General features: G+C 44.5%; 1 protein-coding gene across 2 annotated transcripts in view; it reads right to left on the bottom strand.

Annotated features, from left to right (window-relative positions):
- TRMT2B (tRNA methyltransferase 2B) overlaps positions 1-13,204 on the bottom strand; it is a 137,381-nt gene that overhangs the window by 75,055 nt on the left and 49,122 nt on the right. For both annotated transcript variants that reach the window (XM_086964632.1, XM_086964633.1), the window contains exon 6: positions 7,621-7,691. In XM_086964632.1, coding sequence (XP_086820758.1) covers positions 7,621-7,691 — 71 coding nt within the window. The remainder of the gene's footprint in view (positions 1-7,620; positions 7,692-13,204) is intronic.

Genomic DNA, 13,204 nt, shown 5'->3' with positions numbered 1-13,204 from the left:
AGACTCGCAAAACGGGATTCATGTAGGAATCGCAAAATTAAATGCGATTCCTACAGATTCCTTATTTGCGATTAGCAAATTTCTAATCGCAAATAAGGAATAACTCCCCATTCATTCCTATAGGCCAAAAGGCCCATAGGAATGAATGGGGAGTATTCCTTATTTGCGATTAGCAATTTGCTAATCGCAAATAAGATAGCGATTTGAAGGGTGCCAGGGGTGTCCAAAGGACACCCTGCAGCACCCCTTAAATGCACATTTCAACAGGTGTTGCGCATACACATATCCTAAGGACATGTGTAACACGCAACTTAGAAAAATGCTTGTAAAAGCATTTTTCCTAAGTTTTCGCTATTTACCACGAGGTTTGACCTCGCGGTAAAAAGCGGCCGAAATTTGCGATTTCGCAATTTTAAAATGTTTCAAGAATATCATTTAAGGAATCTCTAATAGAGATTCCTTAAATGCTATTCCTCGCAAATTTGCGAGTTTCTAAATAGCGATTTTTGCATTTGGGATGATGAATCCCAAATGCAAAAATCGCACTCGCAAAGGGCCAGATTCTCAGAATCTGGCCCTTTGCGAGCGCATATCAGCTTGATGAATCAGGCTGCAAATTTGTAGTAAACCTCATATATTACAATGTATATGTTACTACAGGTTCAATAGTTTGAGAGCTTCCGATTTTTAACTGTGCGCACCTTGAGTACCACATGGACAGGAGGAATCTAGCAGTTGCAAACACTGTCAGGGGGGTGGTGTCATATTTGAGAATTCGGAATACCTCCCTGTAGTCCCTAAGACCCCTGGACTTGCAAATTTGGATGATCCTTTTGGCTCTTGCCTTAGAATAGGAGGGACAGAAGAGCAGAATGTACAGATCTGTCTCACTGCTACCCTCACACCCTGGGCAAGAACTCGCTGTTCGTGGGACTTTTGAAAACTTGTGTGTTACAGCCCTAAGAGGCAATGAACCATGTCTGAACTGAAGGTATAGTTTCTTAGCCAGAGGGGGCTTGATATCATCCAAGAATTTCTCAAAGTAGGGATGGAACTTGATATCTAGAAAGGTATTGGTCAATCTACCCAGAGAGGAGTTTGTTAATGTGAAATCCATTCGGTAACGCTTGAGTACCAAGCTCAACAATTTCTTGGTAATCAAGACGCAGGTCTCCTCGGGGAAAGACCACATGTCACCCATTCCAAGAACCTGGCAAAGGTGCTTAATATGGTTTAGCCAGGGGATTTTCCCCACACCCCTTCTGGACAGAAGATCCCTTAGGTCCTCCCTATAGCTTATGAGCTCCAGGGTGGACCAAAGTCGTCTCCAGTACAGCAGGGGGCGATTTGAAACAATCTCCTGTATAGGTACCAAACCTAGATTCAACCGTAAGGGGGTCAGGGGGGTGCTTGGGGGAAGTCTCAGGAGACGCCTAATAAAACTATTCTCAGTAAGGGATAAAGGGGCGGCGCCGACATGACCCCATATGTCTGCACCATAAAGCACACCCCCTCTCGCCTGACCTTTATAGATTTCCACGGGCGGACCCAACCGTTTAAGAGAGGTCTCGTTAAAGACCTTTAGGATGCCGCCAGATGATTGGGCCAACTTCAGGTTAGCCTTAGCCATGTGAGACCCCCAATCCATTCTATCGTTTAGTGTAACCCCCAAATAGTCGAAGGTAGACACTCGGTCCAACACTGTTCCATCCAAATGCGGGTGAGGACAATTGGATAGTTTGGTATTATAGACCATGAACTTGGTTTTGGAGAGGTTAATCTCCAAGTTCCTCAGTCTAAAGAAGGAACAGAATGCCTCTAATGTTCGCTGTATGCCCATAGACGATTTTGATAGTAAAAGGGTGTCATCAGCGAACATTAGGGCAGGTATCTTGCGACCTGCTAAGCTTGGAGAGTCTAGGTCTCTCGCTCCCAGTAAATGTTCAATCAGCCCGTTGAGAAAGAGGGAGAAGAGCGTGGGGGCCAGCACGCACTTCTCCTGCCTCACTCTGTTTTCCACCGGGAACGGAGCTGACAACTCCCCATTCCTCCTATACCTCACCCTTGCATATGTACCTTGGTGCATACGTTTAAATAGATGGCACAGGTAGGCCGGGGCACCCATCTCTAATAGTAATCCCCAAAGCTTGGTCGAAGGTGAATTCTAATTGTCATTCCTACCGAAACGTGCGTTGACCTGGTTGCTTTGAACCCCCAACAACAACCCCATTGCAGATATTGTTTGAAGCTTTCTCTCCGTTACTTTCAGCAGTGTATGTCTGTGTGGTTAGGCAGTTTAAGTGTGAGTATGTGAGCATGCTCTGCGTATGAGGTTAGAATGGCTGTGTGTGGTTAAATATATAGGGGGCACATCAAATATTATAACTGTTCATTGTCCTACTGCATTTGTATAGTTTCTAAATCTGTCTTAGCATGATAGGCAAAAATATATGATGTATTACAATGAAGAATAACGGCATATTTGCATTTATGAATAACCTGTGGTTTCACAAACATGCTTTTAATCTCGTTTGACCAGATTATTTATTCTTTTTTGTATCAATATGAACTAGACAATTTTTTTTTTTTAAAGAATGTACAAAAAATATACAAATGATTGTGTTCATGACCTAATAATTCCTATGATGGACATGTCATAGAGCTCCAGTTAGCCTATAAGGAAGAGATACAGGTCATGGGGAATGTATTCTAGTGTTTTCTGAAAGGGGGCAACCATTCTATGCACCTCGCCCTAAATGTGTAGCACACACTTTATAACACTGACAGTCAGTAAATGCACCTGTTTCGTGTTTTAATTATCGTTTTTATCTGTCATTTATATCTTTTGTGGGCACAATGGACATCATCACTGGGAGATTTTTAACTTAGAATGGCAACTCTTGGGTCCACTGCGGTCGCGCTTGAACGGCCGTTTGAGTGGAGAGAGGTAGCCTTTCAAAGACTAGGCGAGCTGTTTTTGGGCGCCATCTTGAGCGAGTAGCGCTCTAGTGGTTGACTCTTGGGGCATAAATTTACCACGTCCGCGGACGCGCAGCGGTGTAGCACACACTTTGTAACTCGGACAGTCAGTATATGCTCCTGTTTTATTTAGCGTTTTTATCTGTCATTTATATCTTTTGTAGGCACAGTTGACATCATCTCTGAGGGATTTTTAACTTAGAACGGCAACTCTCCGTTCCACCGCGGTCGCGCTTCAAAGGCTGTTTTAGTGGAGAGAGGTAGCCTTTCAAGGGCTAGGCAAGCTGTTTTTGGGCGCCATTTTGAGCGGGTAGCGCTCTAGTGGTTGATACTTGGGGCATAAATTCACGGTGTGCGCGGACGCGCAGCGGGTGCATCAAAGGCAAGCCCTTCTGCGCTTGGGCGCTGCCGGCTGCCCAGAATCTCTGCCCGTTTTCATACAGGCACAAAATGTCTCTACTAACATATTCTAAGGACCTGCTGCCGGATTTTAGGGTCAAGACTCTGGGCATGGGGTGTGATGGGAATATTTCAGTAGAATGGGGGGCCCGATTTTGTAAATGTTCTCAATGAGGGTGGTTTACGACGTACATTCAGCAAACTTTAGACCTCCTTCACTTTTATCCCACAAATCATGGAGTATTAAAAGAGCAAAGGACTAGGGAGAGTAACCAGACGAAAGCAGAACAGGCAGTTCCTTTTCAGGGTTTGCATATTAATGCTAGATCCATCCCTAAGAATTCTGCAGAAATCTGGGACATGCTAGATGACCTTAAAGCTGATATCTGTCTCCTTAGCGAGACCTGGCTGCAAAACCATTCCACACCTACCCTGGCAATTGCCTTTGCGGCAGAGTACACAATTACAAGATTAGCTAGGATAGGTAAAAGGTTGGGGTCTGGCTATAGCCATGCGCTCTCCTCAGTACATTAAAATGGTGGACACGGTTTCTACCCCTAGTATTGAACTAATGGTGTTTCGGCTGGAGCCTTTTTAGTGTACCAGGTGGATGGGTGCAGTAGTCTGTCATTCCCGGGAGTAAGCAAAAAACTGTTCTGTACATCACTACTGGAAATTCTTGCCCATTATACTCTGCAAGCAGATAATTTTCTACTTGTCGGGTATTTTAATCATCATTTAGAGGATATTTCCAATGTGTGTTTACTGTACTGTCGGACATGGAGTCGTTAGGTCTCTCTACCAGAATACATGCTCCCACACATGTAGCAGGACATACCCTGTACACCATCTTTACGAATATTTATGATATAACAGTAGAGCTCCCTCTGGGGATATCTTGGACTGATCATCTGGCACTAAGATTCTCTTTTAGTAGGCCAGAAGTAGGAAGCCAGCCCCAATGCAGAGAAAATCTTCGCAAAGTATGGAGTCAAGTTAAACCTACAGCATTTAGTCAGGCGTACATAACCCCCTCATTTGAAAACTGTGTTGAGAGTGACACAGCCTTAGAAAGATGGGTGGCTTCCATAAGCGATACCAATGACATCATTGCCCCGCTCATAGTAGTGAGAACGCAGAAGAAAAGGGCAGCTCCAGCACCCTCGTACTCGGAAAGCCTTAAGAAGGAAAAAGCTATGCGAGAGGAAATGGAGGAAAACTAAGCTGCAGGGTGATAAACTGGCATATAAATTAGCACGTAGAGCCTATTTAAAAAGCTGTATCACAGCAAGAAGAGACTATTTAGGCACTCGAATATCGGAGTCAAAGAGCTCCTCTAAGGAGCTCTTTAAGATTCTTAAGGAGTTCACTAACCCCAGAGCGAATAGTCCCTCCCTCCCGCCTACCTAAAGGCTTTGTGACGACCTAGCCAACCATTTTAGACAGAAGATCGACAACATTTACAGCTGCTTGGGTGCAGTAGAGTTACCAAGGGGGCAGTCTCAACCCAGGTTGATACCTCACTACCCAGGCTCGATTCTTTGGTAGCCATTACCACAGAGCAAGTAGAGTTAGAACCAGCTTGTACAAAATCAGGATCGCCGTTAAACCCGGCCTCGCCTTTTATTACGTCAAAACTAGCTGCGGTCTTCCCTACCTTGCTCTCTGAAGTTTGCAATATATCATTGGCCACGGCCATGTTCCCCATTAATTGGAAGAAGGCGCACATAAAACCTCTGCTGAAGAAGGTACTATCAGATCCGGTGGAACTGCAAAATTATAGACCGATTTCTCTCCTTCCTTGCTGCTCTAAAATCATGGAGACATTGATTAATAAACAACTCTCTGGATATTTGGAGCAGAATAATCTACGGGATCCCTCCCAGTCGGTCTTCCGGGCATGTCATAGTACCGAAGCTGCCTTGTCGGAAGTAACAGACACAATAAGGATGTCATTGGATAAGGGGATCCCTACAATATTAGTACTTCTTGACCCGTCAGCGGCCTTCGACACCATCACTCATAGTATCCTTTTGGATAGGCTACAAGAGATTGGTGTCAGAGAAATGGCCTTAACCTGGCTACAAACTTTCTAACCAACAGAACAAAATGTGTCCAATTGGATACATTTGTGTTGCAGACCATGTTATGGGACAAGGGAGTCCCCCAGGGGTCCATTTTAAGTCCTACCTTGTTTAACATCTATGTGGCCCCTCTGACTACCATTATTAGATCTTGCAGTTTTGAGACGATCTATTATACGGAAGACACCCAGGTGATAGTCCTCATTGAGACTGATCCCGCGGTAACCAGAGCAAAGTTTAAGACCTGTATGTTGAAAATAGCCACATGGATGAGTAAGAACTTCCTTCAGCTTAATTCCAACAAAAAAACGGAGATCCTTCTATTTGGGAAAGCTGAAGAATTGTGGGCTGTGGACTGGTGGCCTATAGAACTTGGGGAAGCACCTAGCCCAAAAAAGCAGGCAAGGAACCTGGGCATTGTGATCGATGACAAACTCTGTATGGAGGATCATGTGAAGTCGGTCTCAGGCACATGCTTCGGTCTAATGCGAATGTTGAGAAAGATCTTTCCATGGATTCCTCTTGCTGCCAGAAAGACCCTAATACAGGTACTTCTAGTCAGTAGACCAGATTATGGTAATTCACTATTAGTAGGAATTAGGGAAGATCTATCATCAAGGCTGCAAGCAGTTCAATACAGCAGCGCGTCTGGCACTCAACAAACCGGTACCTTCCTCGTCATCACCTCTCTTGCGACAATTACACTGACTTCCCATTAGTAAGAGAGCAGTCTTTAAGCTCTTGTGTACAGTGTTTAAAGTACTTCAAGGGCTTGGCCCTGCATACCTAAGGGAGAAGCTAATACCCTACGTCCCTGTGCTGCTCTAATTGAGATTGAGTAATCGGAAATTGCTCTGTCCTCGGAAAATCAGTAAAATTAAAATGGGTGGTCGTGCGCTCTCCCATTTAGCCCCCTTCCACTGGAAAAGACTACCAGACGAGAGTCGAGCCTGTGCAAACCTTGTTCAGTTTAAGAAACAGCTTAAAACATGGATGTTCTAATAGTCACTGATAACCTGTAGTGTCCCACCAAGGCGCCGAGAGATCCCCCTGAGGATGATTTGTTGCGCCATATAAGTCTCAAAAATAATAATAATAATAATAATAAAATAATAAATAAATGGCCTAGAGTATTTCCCGTACACATTTATTCTTGAGACTAGAAATTGATATTTAGCGATCACCATCTTAATGAAAGTTGGTATAACGATTTAATATTGTAAAGTTTTCAGTAAGATGTTCCAGTTCCTGACCAAAGGCTTCTTTTTTAGCCTTTTCGACATTGTGGCTTATTCCCTCAAAGCTACCTTGTGAAAAATAACTGATCCTAGAGTATATCTACCAGGAGTAAATATTCTAACCTTAGTGCTGATATTTTAGTTTTGAGTTACGAATCTAAATGTAGTAGTGCAATGACATGTAGGAGTCTTTATGTGTTACTCCTTTCCCATGTTCTAAAATTATAGAGAAAAGGGCTTCAGATATTGACAGGTTACGGTCCCAATTAAAAAAAGTGGTTGAATCAGGTGCCGGTTGCTAGAGAATGCGTTGAAGAAATCTGCAATGTGCTCATCAGGGCCTGGTGAGTTGGATTGATTTGAGGGCCACTAGCACCTCCTCTTCCGAAATAGGGGGCCTTTAGGGTGTACCTTTGTTCAAGGCAGAATCGAGTAGGATCGGCAAAGTTTAAGTATTTTACTTGTTCTCCATCTAAAAGGGAACCCTATGTACAATGCCGAGCGTAAAATTAACAGAAAGCTTCTAGTGTATTTTTCTCGGTTTCTGCTAGCCGTCCTGATGAAAGCATTATCACCCCAGTATAGTTGTGTTTTAATTTGTGTCTGAGCTGTCTGGTTAGATATGTACTCACCTTCTTATCCTGATTTTAAGTCACAGAAGGTCGAGTTTTGCCTTGGAATTTTATGGCACGACACGGAGGCCAACATTATGCAATAAATCCTTTATTGCCACCACTCAGCAGCAAGAGGAAACACAACATGTTCTTAGAACAAAGAATATAGAACTCCTAAGAACATTCCAATTTCAACAAAACTCCTTTACTCCATGTTCTCTTCCTTCTTTTATTGCTGCTGCTCAAAGAGATAAGTACAACTTTATTTTACTGTTCAGTCATCATATATCATTGTCTTATACTTACTTGTGACACTTGTTTATGCTTCTCAGGTATGTTTTCAAGGTGATCTCCTCGCACGCAGATAATGTTCTTCGCTGTGGAGCAATTAAAGATGAAAACATGTATATCAATATCTAGGAATAGCAATTCATTATCAGGGTACACGTCTGACAACAGTGATATATGGCTACAAAACGATAACCATTTCTTAACTTCAGAAGCAAAAGGAGAAGTGTTTAATTTTGATTTGTCAGCATGTTCTTTAATTTTAATTTTGGAATGGCCTAATCTTTATGAAAGTAGTTGCCTTTGTTTCTGTAAATGACTCAAAGTCTGTAGCATCTGGAAACAAAGGATCAGTACGAAGGAAAACTTTGGGATGGAATACTTGCAAGGAAACAAATTGTGAAAGTTTAGTAGAATAATGAGTCAAATTGTTAAAATTCTGCAACTGGTAGAGAAAAAAGGCCTAGTTGTCTTGAGTAGCATTACATTATCATCGAAGATGCTGTTCCAGATTTTCGTTTATTCTGTCTCTGCGTTAGACTGAGGTTGGTAACAAGGGTGGTAACCAGAAGAAAGAGCTTGTTCAATCCCCAATGCCTTAAAAAAATCTGCCCCATATGGAATACCTATGTCAGAAATAATGAAATGAGGTATACCATGGCAATTAAATATGTCTGTTAAGAAACACTAAACCATTTATTTTGCTGTGGTAACTTAAACAAATTGGAAAATGTGCCATCTTTGACAAAATGTCTACTGTAAACATTATTAATCAGAAGGCGGAAGATCAGTTATGAAGTCAGTAGAAAAGACATGCAGTGGTCCCGGAGCCACTGGTAAAGGCTGCAAATGTCCAAAGGTTTTGAGTGTGATTATTTATTTTGAGCATAATTGGGTCAGACAGAACATATTCTTGAACATCAAAATCAACAGAAGGCCACCAAAAGAGGCAATAACACTGGATCTAATGTAATCTTCCCTCCCCTACGCAAAATAATCATGACCCATACGCATTACCTCATGCTGTAGTTCTATAATAAGAATAAAAATATCTTGCTAACTTACATACAACTCATTTGTTATATAAAATGAACATCCTCTGACTCCTTTTAATCCATTCCTTATTACACTATCTTGACCCTTTCAACCACACAATGAAAGGGAATTATGAATAGATCGTAGACAAGTGACTCAAGAAGACTTAATAAAAACACTGCAAAATCCGATGAACAGTTCAGAATTTAAATGATTGTGGCTGCAAGATTTTGGGTTAGACAGGGATCTGGCACCCAGCCACTGTCATTACAAATCCACCACCACACAATTTTGTTGGTACTCACTCTCCACATACAAGCACTGGGAGAGGCGAAGATAGTGCAAGAAGCTTTCAGTGGGATGACAGCAGCTTTAGGAAGAAGCAGGAACTGACCTTGATCTGGTCAGGAAACTAAGAGCACATTGCAGGGTTGGTATGGAAAATGTGCCCTGGACATAACTGCCATGAGGAGGGCAGGGCAACTGAACAAAGTTGGAGTGACGATGGTCCATAGATCATAATCCCCAAGCTCAAAATATTGATGAAACCAGAGGAAGAACCCAAATCACCAGATCCCATCCAGGAAGGTTGATATAGGTAAATCCAACAAAAATGTACTCCACACCAGCAATGTGGAGAGGTACGAACAAGATGCTGGGAGAGAGACAGATGGCCAAACTTTCACTTCTCCAGTGCCAACTCCTAAAATACTCAGACAAGGCCTAAATAAGTAGGACTTTCTTAAGACACACCCCAGGGGTTAGGGATACCAGCATTATTATTAGGCCTGGCATTAACCAAAACCTTTTGACTTTAGTTTAATTCTATTTTTATTAGAGTTTTCATATACAATAATAGAGTGGGAATACCCACTTGTCAAATCGAACAATCCGCAATGAGCAGAATGGAATGAAGCTCCAACAAACCCACCACCCCTGGTGCCACTACTGTGTTAGTGCAGGAGTAAAATTGGAGGAGCCTTGGTATTTGATTACCCTGGTCAATTAAGCAGTATTGCGTGTTTGCCAGCTGTAGTAAGATAGTAGGCCTAGGGCCCTGAGGCAAACAGGGCAGGTAAGATCTCTGTTGCATTGACTAAGGTACTCTAAGACAGGGTCCCACATAGTGGTGAATTTATCAGAGGCACCTTGCATACCATACACTATTTTTTCATTGGCCAAGAGAAACCATAGTCTCTGGAGCCACGTGGAGGTGTTCGGGATGGAAACCCTCCAAAAGAGGCTCAGGTTGGTCTGTTTTGCTGTCCAGAGGAGATGGGATATCATCTTACCTTTAGTCGAATGGAGTGGGTAGGAGTGCTTTTGGGGTAACCCCAAAAGGATGGAGCCGGGTCCCTGGCCAGGGGTTTCAGTTCAACGGTTGCAACTATTTCCAGTTCTCTCCAAGAACCGGTCCAAGATGGGGGCAACTCCGCGTGATATGGTATGGGGTTTGCTGTGCCCTCGCATCCCCTCCAGGAGTCCCCAGATCTGGTGTTATCCCATCAATGCAAGTCTGCTGGAGTGTAATGCCATCTGTACGTAATCTTGTAGAGCAATTCCCTACCCTGGGTATGTCTGGTGAAGTTGGTCATGTCTGTGTGTAAGGCCTCCCACTGTTTATTGTCTAGTGAGGTCCCTAGGTCTTCCTTCCACCTAGTCTTGTATGCGGGGCATAGCTGATGCATGTTGGGGAGTAGTGTATAGTATACTTGCATGACTAGGTGAGCTGTGTGGAAAGGGTCTGTAAAAACTTCTCAGAGTATGTGAGAGGCCTTGTAGCTACCGTGTTTAGCAGGGGTTGCAGAAACCAGTGTTTAATTTGTTAATAGTTGAATCTCTCTTCTGGGATGTGAAATGTGAGTTTGATATCTTCGAAGGAGCAGATGCTACCTTTAGGAACATATCACAAAGGCGGTAACAGCCTTTATCTATCCACGCTTGACATTGAGGTCACTCTATGCCCGTGGTGAAGTTTCTGTTCCCATGTACTGGGGTAAGCATGGATGAATAGATAGTGATCCCTTTATGTCTAACAAGGTAGTCCCAGCTATCAAGAGTAGCCTGATTGACCAGGGAAACAGAGATTACGACAGCATTGTGATGGGGTAGCCAACGAACCTATGCTATGGGCGGTAAGTCATATTCTGGCGAATAAAACACCACAGCCTGTCTGTTTCCTCCTTGAGCCACTACACCACATACCTCACCTGCGCTGCCTGGTAGCAGAATTGGAGATTGGGGATTCCTAGCCCTCATTGCTTTGGATGGAATGTATTCGCATGGTACCGGAGTAATGGGTGTCAGTCTGTCCAAATGAAGGTTTTACAAATGGCAGATAGCTGGTCGTGATTCAGCTAGAAGGGCGGTCATTTTGAAAGAGGAGACGCTCCCAACCCAGGAAAGTGCATGATGTTGCCAGGAAGCAGCAGGAGCTTTAAGGGTGCGGGTAAGATGTTGAAAATTCACCCTTGCATATGTGTGCAAGTCTGGGGTCAGGGTCTCCCCCAAATATATCAGGGAGTCCAAGCACCACTGAAAAGCTGTAGTTTCCGGAGGAATGTCTCGTTCCCCGAGACCACCTATCCCACTGATTTTTCGAGTTGAATTTAACGCCTGCAGGAGCTCCATCTTCCTCCAGCAAGGGCAGAAGCTATCCTATAGAGTGCATTGGGTCAGTCGAAGTAAGCAGAACATTGTCTGCAAAGGCTGACACATTAAACGTGTCTTGGTGGAATGAGACTCCTTGGATTCCCACCATGGTCTCGGATTCTCTGTAGAATAGGCTCCAAATGGAGGGTAAAAATATAGTGGGGAGAGGAAAGCCCATTCTGATTCCCCTTTGTATTAAGATCTCTTGTGACTGGTTCCCAGTAACATGAACTCGTCGACCTGGTCAAATGGATTCTCAGCATCAAAGATAGCAAAACCAAGGGGTGGTGGGGGGTCTAGAGAGCCCATAGTGAGATGGCCGCACTTTAGTTCAGCTCCACAGGCCGAAGGAAACAATCCTTGCAATATCCGACCATTTGGTGGGCACTGCGAACCATAGTGCTCAGGCAACATGATACAAATGGTCAGAGCGTAAACTAGGGCTGAGTCGAGTGATCTGGAACCCTGCAGGAACAAGGTACCTGCTGTATCGTTAAACTGCACCATCAGACCACGGTTGACAAAAAGGCAGCCATTAAGCAGTAGTCACGATATGTGCTGAGGACATCGCCCCAGACACAGCGGATCAGCAGGAGATCGCCAGCCTGCTCCTGCAGGGGATGTAGGGGAGCTATATGCCAACCCCCGCAGAGGAGTGTGACTGCTCGGCTCAAGGAACCTGTCAGACTGTGAGGCGGGCCGACCCAGGAAGAGACTGGGAGAGATGTGAACCTCTGGCGGAGACCTCCAGAGTGTTAGGCCCGCGACCTGCTGTGCGCGATGGGGCTGAGTGTGGCTGCTTTCCCCCTAGCGTGGAAGCTGCACTTATTAGAGCGGCCGGCGTGGCTTGGGACGGCGGGGCTTCGCCGGCCCCGAAGCTGTGTGGCGGGGTTGCCTAGCAGGGGGCTCCGCTCAAGGGCACGCCGCCTGTGACACAAACTATAAACGCCAAGCAATAGCGGAGGGGGAGAAACAACCCAGGTGATCGTAAGCCATTAGCTAATCAGCAATAAGGGTATGGGAAGGAAGGATTATCCCAGCATCAATGGGAGAAGCTTGATCGGCCCTGGGAAAGAGCTTGAAAACACAAGGCTATTGAGAGCAGGGAGAAGCTAGAAAACACATAGCCATGGTGATATAACATGCAGGAACAGAGAGCACAACATATCCTGCCCGAAGCTGGAGGATACACCAGTCCACAACTTCCACAGCAAACACAACCCTTGCCGTGCTGCAGGTCTAAGTGGTGCCCTGAGACACTGCCACACGGAAGGCCCTCCACCCCCACCTATCACCATCTGTCACAGTCAATAAACTTACCTAGCAAGCCTCAGCAAAGCTAAAAAAGTATATATATATAAAGAGGCACGAATACTGGTGGGAGAATGGCAAAGGCCTATATTGTGGAACAAGCAATAGCCAATGCAATCCAGCAAACACATACGGCGAGTAGTTGTAGCCACGGTACCCGCTGCTTAACTACCCAGTGGTGCCCATGGGCAAAACAGACAAATCACAGCCCAAACTTACATTTGAAAGTAGGAAAAGCAAGAGGGGAGCACCAGAAATGACAGAAGGCTGTACAGGTGTCGAACCCAATCCGGGCGCATCGACACTGGAATGTACTTTACTGGCGATGCAACAAAGCTTGCATTCCATAGATGGTAAAATAGACCATAGCAGTCTCAGACTGGATCACCTTGCCACCAAATCAGACAACCACGCAGTGCGCTTGACAAAAGCAGAACAGGAAATATTGACCACTGAAGACACTATGAACTCTGTTAAAACCCTAAATATGGAAAAAGTGCTTGCGGTGATCAAAGCAAAAAAATGAGGACTTGGAAGCGCGCTCTAGAAGGAGCAACCTACGCATTACATGGATTCCGGAAATAACAAACATGGGCAAAAAGGA

The sequence above is a fragment of the Lissotriton vulgaris genome, chromosome 4_1 (genome assembly GCF_964263255.1).
Source record: "Lissotriton vulgaris chromosome 4_1, aLisVul1.2, whole genome shotgun sequence".
NCBI classification, from domain to species: Eukaryota; Metazoa; Chordata; class Amphibia; order Caudata; family Salamandridae; genus Lissotriton; species Lissotriton vulgaris.
Note: the sequence above shows the minus strand (reverse complement) of the source record. Positions and strands in the feature narration are given on the sequence as shown.